We start from the raw sequence: 21,230 nt of genomic DNA on the forward strand, positions 1-21,230 counted from the left end.
GGAGCAGCCTGAGTGAATGTGTGCTCACCAGATCCCCTCCCATTTCACAAATGCATTTGCTCCAGCTCCCCTTCCCTGCTGCAGGGGCTACCACAGGGCTGCGGCAGGATGCTCGGAGGAGCAGAGAAATGGCTTCACACGCTACTGACTGCACTCTCCCCGAAAGACAAGAAACAGACAGAGAGAGACACATCCAGCCAGACTACTAATCTGTGCAGGAGGGTTCACTGAACTGTGCAACGCACTGCAACAGACCATCAGATTTCACTCGGGTGCCAAAGCTATCCCATTATAGTGTAGCGCAGACTGAAAAGGTGAGACATTGGGACTGTGTGGGTACACAGGAGACTCGGGCAGCCTCCTTTTGGAAAGTGATGTAATAATGACCTCATCGTGCATAACCTGGACTGGCTGTTGCTTATGCTACTTGGAGTGGAAGCGGTCGAGTGTTCCTCTTGTAGTGTCTCACCTGGAAAGCATTGGCAGCTGTAGACCTGTATCATAGATGGCTCTCCAAGCTGATATACTAAACTGTATGTGGAGCCTAATTAAAGCTACTTTATGGCTGACTATTAAGTGCACGTCTCCATGTTTGGGCATGCATTTACAGGATTAATCTGAATTTGTTGTTACATTATTTTACAATTCTTACTATATCTGGGTTTTGGTGACAATGACTACATTATCAATGCACATGTTAGCAAGCTCATTAATACTATTCAGATAGTAATTTGACATTTGTACTAAATATTTTTCTAAATTGGTACATACATTATTTAAACCTTTTTATTGGCTTTATGACAATAAAAAATATATATTGAAGAAAAATGATTTTAAAGCATGCAGTAAATGTGGAAAAAATACATAATGTGCCATTAAAGATTCAGTTCTAACACGGTTATCTAACATTGATTGAAATGGTATGGCAAAAATGAACTCCCCTTCAAAAACATAAAATCAAAGGAGGGGGGGAAGCAGGCCTGCCCTGAAAGGGAAACCTTTCCTGTTGTATTCAATGTATTCATATAAACCCTGGAAAATAAAATGGAGGATGAAAGTGTGTGACGGTCTCGTGAAAATCAAAAACAAATCTCCGAGAGCACCAAGGTTAAACCCCCAGTTGTGTTTTTCTTTGAAGTGGAGGTCAGTATTGTTAATTGTCAAGGCGGGCTTTGGAAAAGGTGGTAACAATTTAACGAGAGTGTAGAACTGCAGGGTTCCGACGCGTATGAGAGAGAGAGAGAGAGAGAGAGAGAGAAAAGGAGCGAGCCGTCCAAATGGGAAGCCCACTAACAACCAGTAATTCTGTTTGATCAGCCAATCTCTCTGCAATTGGCTGAGAGGTCTGCATTGGGGTGGCTGATTGGCTAGTGGGAGCCGTTGCTGCTGCTATTTTTACTGTATGCTACCAGACAGACGCTTGCAATTATACTACTAGCATCCCATCCGCTCGCTCACTCTCCAGTACTGTTACCAAGAGTTTGTTTAGCCAACAGAAAAGCTACATTCCACCTGTGTGGGCAAGTTTACCACGTTCTAAACTGAATGCACCCAGCTTGGGATCCAGTATCCTGTGGTGTTTTTATATGTAGGTCAGAGCAAAGGAATTGGGGAATGTTGCAAGCATATAAACTTGAGCGGTAATGATTATAGATTTGAGATATTTAATAAAAGAACTTCAATTGTAGCAAATGGAAGAGGCATTATTAAGAATTGCTGTATTTGTAATTACTGTAGACGCACTACAGATTTCACATGCGTGCTGGATATTCAGAAAGCTACATGGGATGAGAAACCCAAACTATGTAAAATATAACATCACTGATGATCTGAGAGACAAGAAAGTGTCTAATAATGAAAGGATTGTGAAGCTGAACCAAACACTTCGTTGTTGTTGTTATGATTATGATTATGATGTTTGAGTTATGTATTGCTAATGCAGTCACTGATTCAACAATCAGTATTTTTTTTTATTACTTTCTGTTTTTCCTCTGTCTGTCTTTCTTTAAATAAGTTCTCCTGAGTTCCCTTCCTCTTTGGCTCGGGTTTCTCTCCCGCTTCCCTTTTTCTCTGCTCTCTCAACATCAAACAGTTTAGAAATGACAGCAGGGGCAGCGTCCGCGGCAGACACTCCGAAGAGCAGAGCATTAAACAGTGCAGGCCTATGCAGAGCTCTGTCCCGCTCTGTTCCCAGTGGGAGTGTTGTTTATAGAGCATTAGAATTTATAACTGAATAGAGTGGATTTCATTCCAGCGGAGAGGCTCGCCAGCAGGGCGCCAGCCTGCAATCACAAGAATCAGCAAGCTGCAAACTCGATTGAATGGAAAGTATTATCACCGGCCACAAACAGACACTGTTTCTACTGAAACAACTCCCTTGATGCGGGAAGACCTTGTACTGTTCTTCTTCATTCATCTATTCTCATTGCCAACCCCCTCCTATAGCACTTCCATAGCTGCTGCTTAAATCTGCTGCTGCGTTTGGGTTTCTTTCATTTGTTTGCTCCTTGTTTTGTTGTTGTGTTCTTTTGTGTTCTACTTTCAAAATATTGCATTTGTTAATTAATAAATAAATAATAATAATTACTCAATTTTGCATTAATAAACTGCCTAATTAAATAACATCCTTGAGTGTTTGTGCATGCTTTCCTGTGTTGTGTTGGGATATGACAGAGCAAAAAAACATTATTATTATTATTATTATTATTATTATTATTATTATCAAACCCCTCTTATGTAGTGACTAAGAGCAGTAATATCGCCACACTGACGGCTGTGAAATAACATCAGCAGTTCCAATGTTTACACACAATATATTTAGCATCATTTTTTTTTGGCTTTTCCATTAAGGCCATCAATTTCTTTCCATTACATATAGAAGGAGGTGACTGCGCTCCCCCCCAGACCTGTTGATCTTGATCTTGAGCTTGAATGTTTCTGATTTCGTGACTGACGTGGCTCTCACTGGGGTGTTTATTCTTGTTGTGTCACGATAGTGCGTTTACGGGTTTCAGTGCACAGAGGTGAGCTGAGCAAACAAGACCTGCTCCGTCCTCAATGACCCTCTCTTCGTTATCCTTTCTTCCTTTCTCATTTATGCCTGCCTCTTGTTTTTTTCACCTTGAGTGTTTTTGAGCTGCGATTTTCCAGCTATAAATCTTGATTTGTGTGACGCCTGCCTGATTGAGGATGTTTCCTTTTTTTTTTTTTTTTTTTTTTAAAGTGCTTCAGTAGAAAAGAGGCCCATCCATTCAGCCGCCAGCCAGGGATTGCTATTGGTCATTCTGCATGGCAAGAGTAATGATATTTAAGCATTAAGCCATTTGAAAAAGATTTAGTTAACGGTTAGTTTGTTGTCTTGCAGTGCACTAAGCTTTTCATAGAGAACGAAGGAGTGTACATATTTTTTTAATAAAAAAAAGCTTTAAAATAGCTATCGTTTTCCTAACCTTTTTATATTTCTACTGGATTATACCTTTTGGCATTCGTTCAAGAAGAGATTCTGATTGCATTAACCTGCATGTTACATATATTGTATTGTGCTTCCTGATGTTGATGCACTGCTAGTATCATGAACCTTCAGTTGCCAAAACTACAGTCAAGTATTATTAAATCGGGACCCTGTATCTTTTATTTAATATGATGCCTTGTTTGATTTTAATTATATTAAAATATACAATAATTCCACTCTGTCTGTCTGCCTCCCTCCCTCCCTGCCTGCCTCCCTCCCTCCCTGCCTGCCTGCCTCCCTCCCTCCCTCCCTTCCTGCCTGCCTCCCTCCCTCCCTCCCTCCGTACCTGCCTCCCTCCGTCCCTGCCTGCCTCCCTCCCTCCCTCCCTGCCTGCCTCCCTGCCTGCCTCCATCCCTGCCTGCCTGCCTGTCTCCCTCCCTGCCTGCCTGCCTGCCTCCCTGCCTCCCTTCCTTCCTCCCTGCCTGCCTCCCTCCCTGTCTTCCTCTCTCCCTGTCTCCCCCCCCCCCCTCCCTGCCTCCCTCCCTCCCTCTCTCCCTCCCTGCCTCCCTCCCTCCCTCTGTACCTGCCTGCTTGCCTCCCTGCCTCCCTCCCTCCCTCCGTACCTGCATCCCTCCCTCCCTCCCTCTCTGTCTCCCTGCCTGCCTCTCTCCCTCCCTCTCTGCCTGCCTCCCTCCTGCCTCCTGCCTGGCTGATGCTGGGCTCTGCATTGTAATTGCTTTCTAAACGTTGCTGTTTCATCCCGAGCCCTGACCTTGGTACCACAGGGGGTTTCTTCGTGATGGTTGCTGCTTTCCTCACTTGCAGCACTTTGATGTGCTCCGGCTGCTGATGCAGATGCACAGAGGTTAAAAGAAAGGCAGAAAGTTGGCAGGGACAGATTACAATGTTTCTGACCCACAAATGTAACCAAATGGCCATATTTCTTCATTTAGTCTAATGAATACCTTGCATTTCCACTGACTTTGATGAACAGTCTCTTTTTTGTGCAGACTTCAGTAATGATTGCAGGAGAGATTTGCAGTTAAAATGTTTTATAGACTATGAAGAATAACATGTCTTAAAAAAAACTAACATCAAAAGCCGCAATTAGCTCATAGCCTTGCTGGAAGTTTTAAACCACATTAAAAAAGTAAAAAAGAGAAAAGTTAATTTCTTTTCTAGAGTACTGTACTTGCATAGTGAAAGTTAATCTGTAGAATGACAGTAAGTGCGTATCAGTGTCTCGCCAGTAAATACTTATTGAAATACTTCACTTGTTGAATTAAACTCTCCTACAATGAAATTAAATGGTCTCCTACAATGAAAGTAGTAGATATGATGCTGGCTGTATCACAGGACTTGAAAGGGTTGTGAAGCGATAAACATCCCATTAAAGGGTTCAAGCCCACTGTCTTACTGAATTGCAATGCATCACATGTTGTATAACATATAGACTTTAGTGGAAGAGATTTGGTATTCTACCAGCACTGTGTTCCTGTGTATTGAAGCAGATGTATTCTAAAATAATCCCTTAGTCTGAGTGTTCAGTGCTGTTTGTCTCCTGCTAACCTGAGTGTTCAGGCACAGAACTAAGAGAGAAAATCCCTTTTTTTTGCACCAGATGATTTGGACTCTGTGAAAGATGAAATGTACAGTAAGTGCAACTAATGACTTCTCTGCCGTCTGGAAAGCTTTCAAGGATGCAGTATTGCACTGGTTGTGTCTGTGTCAGACCTGCTTCTCAGTATTTAGTTTGCTGGTTGAAATTAAGCAGAAGAGTAACGGTTGGGTTTATTGTGCATTCAAATCTGTAAAGATAAAAATGGTCAGTAGTTCATGTTTTGGCTGTGTAGTGTTTTCAAGTCTGTACAGGAAACAACTGTACTGACTGCAGCCAGAATGTAGGTTTGGATTTCATTGTATTTTCTAATTGATGCAATACTACAAAAATTGAAATGCAATGTTTTTTCGTTTTATATTGCTTTCCGTTTCCTGGAAATCAGCAGATTGATGACCATGTATGTTTTCCACTTGTTTGTTTCTTTCGTACTTTTATTAGTAATTATGAATTCATCATTTAGCAGACACTTTTATACCCCCCCCCCCCCCCCCCCCCCTCGCATTGTCCACTAGGATTGGTGTCAGTGATTTCTGTGCTTGAGACCTAAAACCTGATTGGAAAACACATGGGATGTGCTTGAGAGATCAAACCGGAGAGCTGGTGAAGGGAACGGCCCTGAATCATTGCGCAAGGTCATTCTCAGTTCATTAAACTCTGAGGAGAGGCTCACCTTCATATAGAACACACAGTTACATATTTCAGAGCTGCTGTCTGGAAGATCACAGACACAGTTCCCACACATTTTACTCCAGTAACTTTTGTTAATGAGTATCTTAACCATGTGCGATCCTATCTGATCACATGTCCTGGATACTGCAGTACTGCATGATGCGCTGTGTGCTTATCCCTGGACACCCTTGTGAACAAGATCTCAATTAGTGTCACTCTATCTATCTATCTATCTATCTATCTATCAGTGTGGTGTTAGTTCTTTCATTTGCGTACCAGATACAAAGTTTCCCATTGAGAGCTGCTGTATATACAGTAATGCACATACAGCTGGGAAGTGTAGGTTAACATATAGCCATTCTTTTTACAGTCAATACCAGTTCAATACCAACACGAGCCTGGTAACAATTTCACAGTCAATTCAGCTTCTTTTTGTAGATATGAATGAATAGCATGTCGCTTTTGTTGCCAGTTCATAATGACTTTTACCAAATCCCTTTCCCCAATTCACACATGATGTAACTTTTGCCCATCTGTTAAGATGGACATGCACAGTGGAAAAGCTGGCTGTCATGCAGTGTTAATATTAGGGGATGCAACTGGGCAAGTATAAGGCATCTGGGCACTGCCTTGGGAACATGTGAGAGGGGAATGTGAAGACTTTGTCATGCTTTGTGTGTTTCTAAGGAGCGTGCTAGTGTACGTACGTGTGTGTGTGTGACTCTCCATGATAGCTCAGCATTGTTAAAACGTGTATTTGTTGAGGTGTTGATGTCACAGGTTTCTTGCTTAGAGTTCACATTCTGTCATCTTAAAGCAAGTTCACAGGGGGCTTTGTCATTTCAATCTTCAAGGAAGCTGAATCTCTGCCCCATACAGTATGTTCCAGTCTCCACACCTCTCCCTCTCTCATGCTGCCTGTGTTTAGAAATGCATTCTGATTGTGTTAAGCAGTGGCGTTATTGCAGATCCAGTATTTGCCCTAAATGAGAAGAAGTGGAAGTCACAAAGCAAGTCACATACATCATTTTCAGGTTATACTGCAAAATAATCTGCTAGAACTCCAGTGCTACTCTATTATCTTGATCTTAACACTAGCGTATGAATGCTTTTTAATACAGCTCTGGAACAGCTGTGGTGTTTTATTAAAAATGTAAAGAAATGGTATTTGTCTGATCCTTTGAGTGCATGTCTAATTACTAGGCTGGGGTTGTCACACATGGATAACTCGGCAGGACTGGGGGACAAGACTCTCATATGTCATTTACAGAAACATGGTGCATCTTTAGAGATTATTGACACCAAAAGAGTGAGAGTGAAAAACCCATCATTAAACAATCCCATGCATCTGTGGTGAAGCAATAATCTGCACTGCAGAGTTCTGAAGCTGCTTCACAAAGTTCTGTTTAATGTGCAGCATCAAGCTACATTGTATGACTTTTCTGTAAGTGATCTGCAGATCAAGAAATCTGTGGAAATAACATCATTTAATGTGGTGTTCCTTTTGGATGAGATGAGTGTTGTGTGTGTTTTGGGTTTCCAGTTTCTAAGTAGCGGATTGTGTTTTAGATTTTTTTTTTTTTAAGCTAGTTGTCTCGTTCAGTGTTTCCTTTCAGACAATGTTACAGAGCAGAATGTCTCTCGTAAGTCTGTCATGTTGGCACGGCGCACTGTGACGCAAAGGTTGCAACTTATTAAAACAGAAGTCCGGGGCTCGTCGATGTAATCAGGAAAGCTGCTTGCTTTTGTATCTGGGGACAAAGTATTACTTATCCAAGGTAAAAGTCAATGCTTAAAATAAAGGAAATCATCAAATAGGATCAAACTTAAGGGTTGATGGCAAACCATTTCAGCTTTTTTTTTTTTTTTTTTGTTACTTAAAAAAATAAAAAAAATAAAAAATCTACTGCACATAATAAACTGACCCTTTGCTCATGTGCTGAAAATACAGTATTCTAAAGATGTACATTCCCCTGTCAGATTGGTAATTCATGTTTCTTTCCAGCGGTGCCCCTGTCCTTTACACCAAATGTTGCCGCGGCTCTATATAATGAAGTGCATGGGTCTGTTCCCTATGAACTGTGAAACCTGCTACTGTATTGTGTGTTAAAGAAATTCAGTTGCAGTCATTAATATGCTAGTGTGTGCCGTGCACAAGAAATGAAGCTCAGAGATCATGTTAGCAGCATGCTAGCGCTGTTCTTGTGCTGTGCGCTCTTCTGCAGGTATCTGCTATCCTTACACATGGTGTGTGTTTGAATCCCAATGGGGATGCAGGGTGCTATTGTGTAAAAACCGTGGTTGGGGTTATCATCTTGTTCTTCAATAAACTAATAAAACATGGAAGACTAAATAAAGTACACTCTACCAAAAAAATGAAATTAAAGCAAATCAAGGACAGCTGTACAAATATCATTTCCAAAGCAATCCCATTTTTCAAGTGTAGTTTTTGCCATGTCTGGATGCAGCACCTTTTCTTTGTGATTTGGAGCAGCGGATGTGATGCAGAAATCTGGGATGATTAAAAACAGAAGCACTGTGCTGTGTCTGCTTTATGCAAATCAGGATGCAGGCTTCTTCAAATCTTTTTCACTAAATTAGCGGAAAATGTGCCGCCATACACAGCTGTTGCATTTTAATCAGGCGTCTGTAGAGCTACATTTGCTTTGTGAAAAAATAAACCCATATTACACTGACCCTGTTATGTGTCTGAGGTTTAACCCCTCATGTACCGCGAGGAACAATGATTCACTAGAAAAGGTCTTTGGGATGGTCCCAGTACAATCCCATTTTATCACCCTCTGCAAAAACAAGAATGCATCTCTTCAGAGATTCTGTTTTAATCTTGAATCTACATGTATTTATATCACCTGTCTCTTTTTGTAGCCAGAAATGGCGTTCATTGTAGCATTCATTTTTTACAAAAAGCTGGCACTCCCTCTCTGCCTTAAACCCTCTTTAGGTCTCTAGACTATGGGATTTGCTTGTTTTTAATGTCAACAACCATCACCTAAAGATTATTATGAAATGTTTGATATATTTACCAATTGACTCCTATGAATGTATTTGCTAATACAATGCGTATCTGTTTCCCTGCGTGCTCTCGTTGGAGTACAGTGCAGTTGTGACTATATTGCTTGTGCATTCGTATGCCGACACCTCGCCCTGAAGAGTTAATGAGCACCCTGAGCTATGTGGAACTTGCAGCTTTACTGAGCCTCAATCTGTAAGCTTGATTACCTCCTAACCCTCAGCCGCCTTGCTCCCTCCAAACACAGCAGGACGTTCACGGCAGCATTAGTGGCATTCTGCCCAGCTCTGGCTTTAGGGAAATCATTCAGTGAGAAAGAAAAGCAGAAGTCTGGGATCTGGATACTGTTGTGAGGCCATTCACACAGCAGCATGGCAGGGCAGCACAAGGTGGCATTCCCCCACTGTCAATCTTTTAACTGGACCACGTCCGCACTCCCAAGCACACTGTGTGTTTACCAGGCTGGGGTGGTGTCTTATTTTTTTTTATTTAAAGAAGCAACTTGGCTTACATTGTTCTGCAATTCTTCTGCTCTCCTTTTGAATGGGGAGCGCTCTTCTGCTCTCTTTGAATGGGGAGCGCTCTTCTGCTCTCTTTGAATGGGGTGCGCTCCCCTGCTCTCTTTGAATGGGGAGCGCTCTCCTGCTCTCTTTGAATGGGGAGCGCTCTCCTGCTCTCTTTGAATGGGGAGCGCTCTTCTGCTCTCTTTGAATGGGGAGCGCTCTTCTGCTCTCTTTGAATGGGGAGCACTCTTCTGCTCTCTTTGAATGGAGAGCGCTCTTCTGCAATGGGGAGTGCTCTCCTGCTCTCCTGCTCTCTTTATATGGGGAGCGCTCTTCTGCTCTCTTTGAATGGGGAGCGCTCTTCTGCTCTCTTTGAATGGGGAGCGCTCTTCTGCTCTCTTTGAATGGGGAGCGCTCTCCTGCTCTCTTTGAATGGGGAGTGCTCTTCTGCTCTCTTTGAATGGGGAGCGCTCTTCTGCTCTCTTTGAATGGGGAGCGCTCTTCTGCTCTCTTTGAATGGGGAGCGCTCTTCTGCTCTCTTTGAATGGGGAGCACTCTTCTGCTCTCTTTGAATGGGGAGCGCTCTTCTGCAATGGGGAGTGCTCTCCTGCTCTCCTGCTCTCTTTGGATGGGGTGCGCTCTCCTGCTCTCCGTAATAAGCTACATTCTTACCTGAGGCATTGGAAACACAAAGACCCTCTGTTGTTGGCAGCTGTGGATGCGATGCGCAGAAGAACAAGATATCTGTTCTGAAGCCTCGAAGCTTTAGTGGAACCTGTAATCTTCTCTTTCCATGACATAGATCCTGAAAGTACAAGAGTGCATCCAGCATTTCAACAGGACTGCTAATCTGTTTGCAAATAGCAAAGACACTTTTTTTTTTTTTTTTTCTTTTTAATACATGTGTATAGAAAAAAGAACAGTACGCCCATCCATTGCCCCCTTTAGAGCAGTTTAATGTAACTCAGAGATTGGAAGTCAGGAGCAGACAGATACTGTGGATGATAAACCTCAGCTGAAAAAAACTGGTTCATCTATCGGTCAAACTGGCCTCATTTCCATTTAATTGAATTAAGATGGGCAAACGAGAGATCTGCAATGAACATGGAGACTCACTCAAAAATCCCTATTACCCAGTAAAGCAAAGTAAAAAATCACTATTGCCCAGTAAAGCACAGTAAAATCACTATTACCGAGTAAAACACAGTATAAGCCCCTATTACTCAGTAAAACACAGTGTTCCAACAGATTGGACGCATGTCTGCTTATTCTTAGTCTGTTTACACTGTGGTTTGATGGACCCTTTTATTGGGATATAATGAAAGAGGGACACAAAGTATTTTCTTTACTGTAGTAGCCAGTAATGAATCGCTGCTGTGTAATTAAGGAGGATTGCTGGACTGCAGACTCCTGTTTAAAGTGTGTTGTAAGGCATACCCATAATGCATGGCAGACCTTCTTGAATAAAGGGGCGTCTGCTGGTGCCAAAAGTTCACTTAAAACCATCGGCTGTGTTTTTTCCTTTAGTGGCTGCACATAAAATGAATTATCCTACAGCAGAGCCAAGTATTTACAAATAAAGTTGTTCCATTTAGAATATTCACTGTGATGCATTTCTGAACATATGTTTTCAGTTGATATCATTTCAATTTGAAGGTACAAATCCCCTGCATATTAGTACATGAATACTTAAACATGTTTTTGGTTTTAATACAAACTGAGAAATAAAGACCAGGCTGCAGCATGCATGTCAGTTTGCCTTGTTGTCTCAATTATAAGCATTGCAGTGAAATCCCTCCCAGAGTGTTATAATAATTATGATGTCATGTCCTGGTTTTCAGTGGTAGATTAGACCAAGTGAACTCTGCTCCAGGACGTCTCGTGCACGTGACACTAGTGTTGTGATTCTGTAGTAATGTCCTTGTTTGTTAGTGGTGTTGGATGTGTGGTCTTCATTTTAGATGTACCCTCTGTGCTAAACAGGTACATACAATGCAAACACGAGGGACTGAAACTGCATGCTGGAAAGAAGAACAGAAATAATCAATCAATCAATCAGTCAATCAATCAATCAATTTGACTAATTGTTTTGTTCTCTCCACAGGTATTTCCTAAAGGAGACCTGCCTGCCAAAACATTCTTGTTTCATTTTTTTAGCATGCACTTCCATCCCTTCATGTTTGTTTCAGTGATGTCTCATTGCACAGTCATAGAGACGATTCCTAAAGTGAACCCAGTAAAACTGTTCCATTGATTTCATTTGATTTGTTTATTTCTTTGCAGTAATGACCGGCATGTAGAGCTGTGTGGGGAGAACAATAAACAACTGATTTAAGGACAGACTGAACCTGGTTTGTAACTTTCCCAGTTCTACATTCCCACATTGGGATGATTGTACAAAGTACTGTTTTGAATGAATGTTATCTTGTGTATTTTTTAATGATGTATAAAAAGTTCATTTTGATATGATCAGATTGCTTGGTGAGTCGTTGCTTTTAAGAGACAGAGCTCCTGGCCTGTATTGACTAAGGTTCATCTAGAAGAGAAATTCTTTTCACACTGAATAACTCAAGGGACAGTTATATCTATAATTGCAGTGTTACCTGTTTACAAGCAGAACAGCTTCTAAATACCATTGATGTGTTTGCAATATGTGAACATGCTTTCTTTGTTAATTAGGGTTTAATAAAATGTATGAAGCATTCTGTATTGCAAGAACCCTTGAAGTGGGTTGTACTGCAAAGTGTTGCTAATCATCATGACTAGGGGTGTGTCTAAGCCATAGTCAGCTTGATAATTCCTATCATAGGAATACAATATTGGTGCCAAGCACATGGCCTTCAGGAAAGGTTATAATTTGATTGTCAATTACATTAACAGTTCAGTGACTGTCTCTCTCTGGTAAACAGCACAGACTAAGTGTGATCTCTGTTCTCGGATCAGGACATCAGCAGAAACACATTATCAACTTGGGATTCTCATTTCTTATCTGAAGACACCCTCCGATTTACAATGGGCTCCTAAACACCATCGGGAGAGGGTCAAGGTTGTTCCTAATAATGGCTGCTTATATTTAATGACCAGTAACTGATTGGCTTGAGATGCATGTCCTGCTGAAACATGGAGTCAAAGGGCAGTGCTACATTATTTGCGTCTTGGACATTCGTGTTCAGAATTGGTAACATCTGTTGTGCTGTGTCTGAGCAGTGTTGATGAAGTATTTGTTCATACTTTGTACTGTACCTGATTGAACTGTTTCTGATCAGATGTGTCCATCTGTATTCTATCTTCATTCACTCTCATGTATTCATTATGTAGCAACAGTGTCCTGCTGTATGTCAAATCCAATTACCATAAATGTTAGAGTAAATATGGTGCATTTAATAAAAGAGTAGATAGAAAAAGGGGTTTCCTGTCTGCGTTCTTTAGCGTAATGGATTTTCCATCCCTCCCCCCATTCAAAACCGTTGTGTAAATGGCATTGAAGAAGCCATAAACAAGATGTGTTGTTCAAATTGAAGTGCTGGCTCAGTCCGTCGCTGTGAAAAGCTTGTTTTGGTGTCGTGAGTCGAGACAGGATGGTTTGGCTCACTGGTGTGCCACCCTCACCTTATAGAGCCGGGCTGATACATAATATAGAGGCAGTGCCAGGGAGAGGCCCTCCAGGTGTTCATGAATTCATAAAGAACACAAACATCCAGCTTACTGGCACCAGTGTATGTGTTTAACAGTCTGTTTATTTTTAACAGTAAAATCAAATGCTTCAGGAGCCTAGAGAAGAACATGAGGCATGCTTGCCTTGGGTATTACAAACTCCTTGTTACCTGTGCTGCCTGCCACACTGCTGTTCACATGAATGCACATTGAACCATTTTAAATGAGGTCCACACAGCATTCTTTTGTACTGTATCATTGCTGCTGAATATGAGTTATAATATAGTGGCATGAATGGGAGCGCTCTTTAACGTGTACACAAACATTAGAATAATCAGGTCATTTTAATAATAGGGTTGTATTGTTTTCTGTCCAACAATAATAGGGTTGTATTGTTTTCTGTCCAACAATAATAGGGTTGTATTGTTTTCTGTCCAAAAAAAAGGAATATGACAGGATGTTGACTGTATAGAAAATGTACAACGACATAAATAGAAATCATCAAAATGATCTGGTTTCCCTAAAGATTTGTGTGTTTGAAAGGGTTTTTAAATCCACTGAAATCCATATAGCTGAGAAGCAGCACTGAGACCATGTTGGTCGCCTTTCTCTCTTCGCTGTGCGCAGACCAGGTTGTGTTTAGGGTGACCTGCTGCTTTTAAGAAGGCAGCTTCAGTTATTAAACGTCAAATTGAAATTCCTCACCTCTCTGCATGGCAGAAAGGAAGCTGACTCACAACAGTGTGGCAAATTGGCAAATTCACGGAGCCCAAAGGGAAACACCGGCCCCCTTGGACCGCACTGTGAACCTTTTGTCTCCACTGTCACAGTGTTAACACGGAGAGCTGTTGGGTTAGCGTGCTCGCTGCACTGGGGTCAGCTCCAGTATGGGCCGATAAAAATGAAAAACATGCCCCGATCGGGGACAAGAGCAGGGTCAACAGCTGCTGGAGGATATGGCAATCATTTATAAAAATATGCTTTCTCGAGCCCGCAAAAACAAAACCCCAAACTCAGCAGCTGGGAAGGGTTGGGAGTAGCCCGAGGCCGGTTAGCCCCATTCCAGATGGGAGGGTTAGGCCGGGGCTAGCCAGGCTGCTCCACTTAGACTTCCGATTCACATTAGGAACTGAAAAGATTGGAGGAAAGGAAAGAGGAAGAAAAGCAGCAAGCATGACTGCTCTGTTTTTCACCCAGCTTAATCAAATAAAGTGGGCCGCTTCCGAGACGGAGCAATTGAATTTATTGATATCCATGCCCCCTCTGTGTGTGTGTGTGTGTGTGTGTGCGTGTTTCCAATGGCAAGACTTGATGTCTACGCCTACAATTGGGAATAGGGCGAGAGGACATTTTCATGTTGTATTTCTATAGGTCAATATGGTGATAAAAATGAGTAAGTCATGCAGAGAAGTTGTTTGTAATTTGGTTAACTGTCCATGATAAAATAATACATTTGGAATGCATGCTGTAGCATGTACAGTAATGATTGTCCTTTATTGTTTGCTGGGTTGAAAACGACTTGTTCTGCAGAGGCATGAATAATTCATTTCTTTCCCCACATTGCTTAAGCACTGTTCCCATTTTCTTTTTGGTCATTCCATGAATATGTAACGTTTGTTACATTGGATGTCATAGATTTCAGACGAATGGCAAGACCAAGTTCATAGTAATTACAGTCTATCCCGAATTCATAAAAGTTGGGTCGTCAGACAAGTAGTCTGATATTAATGACACATCCAGTTTAGCAAAGGTTCCATTTCCATGGTATTGTGGAGATTCTGTTACATAAGAGTCAGTCGGAGCCTTTCAGATGTAAAGCTGTGACTGTTAACAGAACGTATACATTCTTACAGGGGAATGTGGATTTCGTTTTAGTTAGAAAGATGTATCCCTTGAAGCTGTGGGAATCGTTTCACAGTGCAGCACGTCACAGATCTCTCCTGTGTACTGATGCCAACACTGACTCATTTTACACTGAAATTAAGGAGGCTGACACACAGGTTATGATTTTCATTGGGAAAGACTACCAAACTTTACCACTACCAGCTTTTGCTTCTGATGTATTAAGCCTCCTCTACTTTTCAGCTCTGTGATCACGTCTTCATTACCATTGCCTAGTTAAATAGCTGGATATATAATAGAAAGTGCAATGTTTGTGTAATGGTTTTCAGAAGGAAATCGTGAATTATTCCAAACAGAGAGAGGTGCATGTGAATGTCCTTTTGTGTAAACACATTGGGATGTGACATCTTCATTTCAGCTTGTTGCTGTGATCACTGAGTGTACCGCGCTGCTCAGTGTGCTGGTGTCTGCCTTGTGATGCTATCTGCTTTCCTATCGCCATAGGACTGGCAAACCGAGGTAATTTAAAACTGCGAGAACCCACCAGGCATGTCCTTGTGGACTTTCATCGAGCGTGACCTTTAACCCCCGGAGGTCCCCTTTATCCCCCTGGACTTCCACAGCAACATTCAAGGGGAATTGAAAACACAGAGCCTTCATTGAGCCAGCAGTCTCCCATAGAGCTTGTATTTGTCAACTCTAATTGGAGAGTAATTAAGGTGGAGCTCTTCAGAAGCTTTGAGCATGTGACTCGATGCAACCACTCCGTTTGGTTAGTCTTTAGTGCTGCAAAACAGATCATAGACGCAAATGTATTCCTCTTCAAATGGATAATATTGAGCTAACTCTTGCCTTTTTTATTCCTTTTCTTGTTTGTTTCATTATTCGAAATTATCCGTTAATGAGATATGAAATAGCTGCAAGATTGCAATTATGCCATCCCATCAGAATATACAAGACAGGTGTGTTAAAAACAAGGTACAGAGGCTAGAAGGTGAGCCATCTTGAATGTTTTCTCAGCCATATTCTTATTTTAGAAATTGGCTGAGAAAAAAGTCTGCAAAGATTGAGACATTTGGCTATGTGTAAAACCATAAATATGCATCTCGTAAAATCTAAATATCTCAGCTTTTCTGTTTCACTCAAATCCTGCAATAAATAAACCCTACTGGCAGTGGATTGTGTTGGAAAATCGCCCGATGGAAAGGACCGGAGGTCTTTGCATTTCCTTTTAAAACAAAACGTTATCTGGTTCACTCGGGGTGATTATGACCAGGCAGACTAGAGTATGAAGACAAACAATGGCTAATGTGAATATGAATGAATAGACTTTCCAAGCTGTAAGAGTACACCCATTAACAGCTGTGCTCCTGGCGACGGAACGGCTCTGAAGTTTGCTGTGTCCTTCTTCAGCCCTGCACTGCACATGGGACTCTCCCAGAGCAGACCTGCTTGTGTTTACAGCTTCCCCGGAAACCTTCTCTCCCCGCTTCCAAACTTGTATTTTTAAATCAACACTTTGAACGTTTTTTTTGTGCAGAACAACAATCCGGCAAGATTTATTGCACTGTAATCTAAAGAGAGCAGTTACATTTCCAAAAATAAAGAGGCCCGAATCCCTGAAAGAATGTAAAGTGAAAGCTCAAGATGGAGTGCGTTGTACAACACTTAACTCTCCCTGGATTCTCTCTCTGTCTTTTTTCTTTTTTTTTTTTTTTTTTAAACAGTAGGCCCTTTCAGTTATATTTTTTGTTTGTTGGTAAAACCATCTAGTTAAATCTCTTAGGAGATTAGTCATCTTAACACTTACAGCTGTGAGGAAACAGAGTGAATTTACTTTGTATATTCATTTTAATAGAAGCTTTCAATCGCATTTATATTTGAATACTGCACAGTTACAATGCCAGTTTAAGAAACAATTAAGTGTAATAACTACATATATTAATTATACTGTGCATCCTCCAACAAGCTGCGTACAGTTTATAGACTAACAAAACACCAAAGATGAAATGTTGGTTCTTTACAAGGGACTTGGGCAGCGGCATTAGGTCACAGTAGAAATGCTGTTTCTGCTGGTTTCTTTTTTTATAACCTTGATTCCAATCTAACCCATACGTTAGGAGTAATCGATGATGTTGAAAGGGTTTTATACTATATGAGGGGTGTTGGAACATGGTGCACAGAATCCTGTTGTCCTTTTGTGTTTGTGTTTTTTCTTCTTTTTCGGTTTGTTAAATGTCTTGAAGCCGCTCTGTGTGTTACTCTTAACATCTCTGTTAGTCATTATCACCCTGTGTGGCTGTTTGCATTTCGATTTCTTATGTAACTATGTTTGATAAACTGTAAAGGGGACGTTCCTGTCAAGCTGGATATCTGAGTAAACCGAAACACCAAACCAGCATATCAATTTCTGTTTCTTTTTAGTGTCATCTCCACTTTTGGTTGTACAGTACATGCCATTTTTCTGTTGTCGTTGTGTTATATTCCCACATGTCCACTTGCTTGCCTTTTGTTTAATAATAAGATCGTGGGGACTGGCTTGGTCTGCAGTGGGTCTGTGTGAAAGAAGGCTACCCACGTGTACAAATAGAGGCACTGCTGTTTCATTGTGTGATCCGTGTACATTATTTACATTGCCAGCAGAGGTCCTGTCTCTAGTTGTGTTCCAGGGTGTTTAACGTACAGCTGTGCTGTCTTTACACGCTTGGCACTCTTCATATAGCAATAAAACGATACAGTACATGGAGGTAGTTTTAGACTAATCTGGAGCTTTTTTGTAGTATTTTATTTGCAGGCTTTTATATATATATCTTTTTTTATACATAGCTGATGCTTGCTATTTGTGTTTGCATTATTATTATTATTGTTAGTTACTTTCCTAAATTGCTTTTGCTGTCAGAAGAATTTCCTTCGGGAATAGATGACATTATTTATTTAATTTTTCTTTTCTTTTTATAACCTTTTAGATTCATGATCCTGCATTACCAGTGCTACCATCCCATAGAGCACAATGTGTGATTCTGAGCAGATTTTCAGAGAGAAGTGGTCCTTAGAGTCCCCTCGTTCAGGAATGTACTTGTTATGTTACTTCAGACAAAAATGAAGAAACAAGACGCTGCCTCTCGAGAGCTTTATCCCTGTTTTAATCATTTTTACAAAAAAATTCTGCTTTACCTTTAGGATTATATCACTATTTGACCCTGATATGTTTTCAATGTATTATGTTAATCATATGTTTTCCTTTGCTTCACTCAAGCCTAGCTATAGTGTTGTTAGCACTAAACAGTGCTTCTGTAATTTCAGGAAAGCAGAAGCCCCACTGAGTTTAACTAGAAGAAGGGAGCAGGTCTGCTGTAGGCCTGCACTGGTCCTACATGTCCTCTTCCATGTGTCTATAGAACTGTTATCCACACGTGGGCTACTCTGAATTTTCAAAGCTTTGGGCTCAGTTTTTGTAAATCTCCGCTCTCATCCCTAAAAAAGCTGATACTGCTACCACCGGAGAAGTTTGTTCTTTCATCGAAAAAGGTGGATTTTGGTTGTTTTTCAGATCTTGTTTTCAGATTTAGTGTTTTCACAAGGATTAGTAGAGGAAGTGGCTTCTCCTGGCTGGTTTTATAAATCTCATATCCTGTTTATCTGGACACCAAAAACGCCTAAGGAATTGCCAGCAGATTGGAAAAGCAGCAAGTTCCGTTTCGGGAGGTAAGAGGTTAATTGGGTTATCTGCAGTCGTTCCAAACAGGCCAGACCGGGGTGGGGGGGTGGTTGACGGCCTTCCACTCATGAAGGAAATGAATCCCGTGTGATGGACTCGTGCCATTCCTCATGAACCCACGAAGACTCCGGGATGAGACTCTCAGCTTGCCTTCACCGCCTGGGTGCCGAGGAGGGACAAGCCTACCTTGTGAGGTCTTCATGCACAGCACAGCTCAGTAATTGAAGCACCCTACTTAGCATGGCTTCAGATGTCTTTGGTGGAGAGCATGACTGCATGTCAAAACGTTGGCGCTTTTCTCCAGCCCATGCTATAGAGCATAGAAAAGGGTGAGGGGCTCTTATTCCTTTGATATTATGCCTTTGTATTCACAAGCATGGTCATTATTTTAATTAAACTCAATTATCACTATTATCTGGACAATTGCTTTCTTTGACTACTCTTCTGTGTCCCGCTTCCATTGAATGATGTCAATAGATCACAGATCGACTCAGGGAGGTATGAATTAAAACACGTATACCGTGTAATGCAAATGTACTTCTTTACAGCGTTTCATCTTCTTTATTATTATTTTTTTGTTTAGGAATTACATTGAATCATTTTAAGTGGACTCTGTTTATCTCAAATGTCAAGGGCATGCAGAATGTGTTTTTAAAATGTGTTTTTGTATAGTTTGTGCCCATTCTTAGCATGACTGTGAGTCCTGAGGGGCCATTGTTCTTTGAGAGTTTGAGGGCCTGTCTTTGTCCAAAGTGACAAAAAGAATAAGCAGAACACTGGGGCTCCATTGTTCCTGTGCGGCGCTGTAAAATATGATTTGAAATTAGGACCTCAGGGCAGTCCCTTGAATAGCCCGTTTTTATTTTCTGCCAGCATTTTAATCACCATCAGGCTTAGCGTGGACAGCCAGCATAAAGCCTCAGTGTTCAGCAGAATGGAGTGTATCTCGTAGGCGAGGGGATGGAATTCAGGGATCTGTCATCTGAGAAGCATTAGGGCTTTTCTTTTCTATTTCTTTTTTCCCTGAAGACTTGTCAAGATGTCTTCCCCTTGTCTCCAATGACCTTTCAGTAAGAAGTCATGACCGGTATTCCTGCAGTTAATACTAGATTTCCACAGGCCAGTCTGGCCACTTCATTAAGGGACAGTGACGCATTCTGCATAGATTCGTTTATTTTGATTGCAGGGTTTTCAGACTAGATTCAGGACTTCCTTCCTTTCTTTATTTTATTTATTTATTTATTTTAAATGTTATTTATTTACTCCATGTTTGTTTATTGTCAGGATAATTCCGCTCTCAGAAGTGAAACTTGTTTTTAAAAATAAGTACTAAGAATGCTCCCCTATAGTCTATTTTTCTTTTTACAATGTTGTGATTTCCAGTAATAAAAGTGGAAAGGAGCTTCTAGTCGTGATGAAATCAGAACTGTTTCTGAGTTGGCCTGTGTTCTTCAGAAGGATTCTTGCTAAGGCATACTAGCAGTTGAGTTGGCCTGTGTTCTTCAGAAGGCTTCTTGCTAAGGCATACTAGCAGTTGAGTTGGCCTGTGTTCTTCAGAAGGCTTCTTGCTAAGGCATACTAGCGGTTGAGTTGGCCTGTGTTCTTCAGAAGGCTTCTTGCTAAGGCATACCAGCGGTTGAGTTGGCCTGTGTTCTTCAGAAGGCTTCTTGCTAAGGCATACTAGCGGTTGAGTTGGCCTGTGTTCTTCAGAAGGATTCTTGCTAAGGCATACTAGCGGTTGAGTTGGCCTGTGTTCTTCAGAAGGATTCTTGCTAAGGCATACTAGCGGTTGAGTTGGCCTGTGTTCTTCAGAAGGATTCTTGCTAAGGCATACTAGCGGTTGAGTTGGCCTGTGTTCTTCAGAAGGCTTCTTGCTAAGGCATACTAGCAGTTGAGTTGGCCTGTGTTCTTCAGAAGGCTTCTTGCTAAGGCATACTAGCAGTTGAGTTGGCCTGTGTTCTTCAGAAGGCTTCTTGCTAAGGCATACCAGCGGTTGAGTTGGCCTGTGTTCTTCAGAAGGCTTCTTGCTAAGGCATACCAGCGGTTGAGTTGGCCTGTGTTCTTCAGAAGGCTTCTTGCTAAGGCATACTAGCGGTTGAGTTGGCCTGTGTTCTTCAGAAGGCTTCTTGCTAAGGCATACTAGCGGTTGAGTTGGCCTGTGTTCTTCAGAAGGCTTCTTGCTAAGGCATACTAGCGGTTGAGTTGGCCTGTGTTCTTCAGAAGGCTTCTTGCTAAGGCATACTAGCGGTTGAGTTGGCCTGTGTTCTTCAGAAGGCTTCTTGCTAAGGCATACTAGCGGTTGAGTTGGCCTGTGTTCTTCAGAAGGCTTCTTGCTAAGGCATACTAGCAGTCCTTTGCTTCTGCATCCTCAAGAAATGCAATAATTAGGAAAGGACTTTCCCCGTGTATATGCAACTGCAGTTCACCTGCCTGGCGGACGCTTCATAGGAATCACATGTTACATTTTGAAGAGGAACCTCACTGGCAACATTTCTCAGGCTAATCGGGGATACATGCATGATGTAAGTCAGCTGGATTGAGTTTGCAGTGCTAGTTCTGCTCTTAGAAACTGCTTGTTATTTATTATTATTATTTATTTCTTAGCAGACGCAGCAGATGGTGCTGCCCTGCATGTCACAATAAACAAGTTGCACTTCCATCGTAGACAGCAGTGGCAGCAGTGTGGAGTAGTGGTTAGGGCTCTGGACTCTTGACCGGAGGGTTGTGGGTTCAATCCCCAG

The 21,230-nt window shown here is 41.6% G+C and overlaps 1 protein-coding gene across 10 annotated transcripts in view; it reads left to right on the forward strand.

The window, feature by feature from the left end:
* LOC117962447 (BCAS3 microtubule associated cell migration factor-like) overlaps nt 1-21,230 on the forward strand; it is a 172,755-nt gene that overhangs the window by 94,162 nt on the left and 57,363 nt on the right. The window contains exons 23-24 of one of the 10 annotated variants that reach the window (XR_009308368.1): nt 11,559-11,626; nt 12,185-12,683. The exons of 7 other annotated variants lie outside the window; for them this stretch is intronic. Coding sequence is in view for 1 of the 3 variants with exons in the window: in XM_058997810.1 (XP_058853793.1) it covers nt 17,738-17,745 (8 nt within the window). In the remaining 2 variants the exon portion in view is untranslated. Of the gene's footprint in view, nt 1-11,558; nt 11,627-12,184; nt 12,684-17,737; nt 17,761-21,230 lie in introns of those variants that run through there. 2 more of the 10 variants (XR_009308369.1, XM_058997810.1) reach the window with 2 other exon arrangements.

Source organism: Acipenser ruthenus, chromosome 24 (genome assembly GCF_902713425.1).
Source record: "Acipenser ruthenus chromosome 24, fAciRut3.2 maternal haplotype, whole genome shotgun sequence".
Lineage (NCBI taxonomy): Eukaryota > Metazoa > Chordata > Actinopteri > Acipenseriformes > Acipenseridae > Acipenser > Acipenser ruthenus.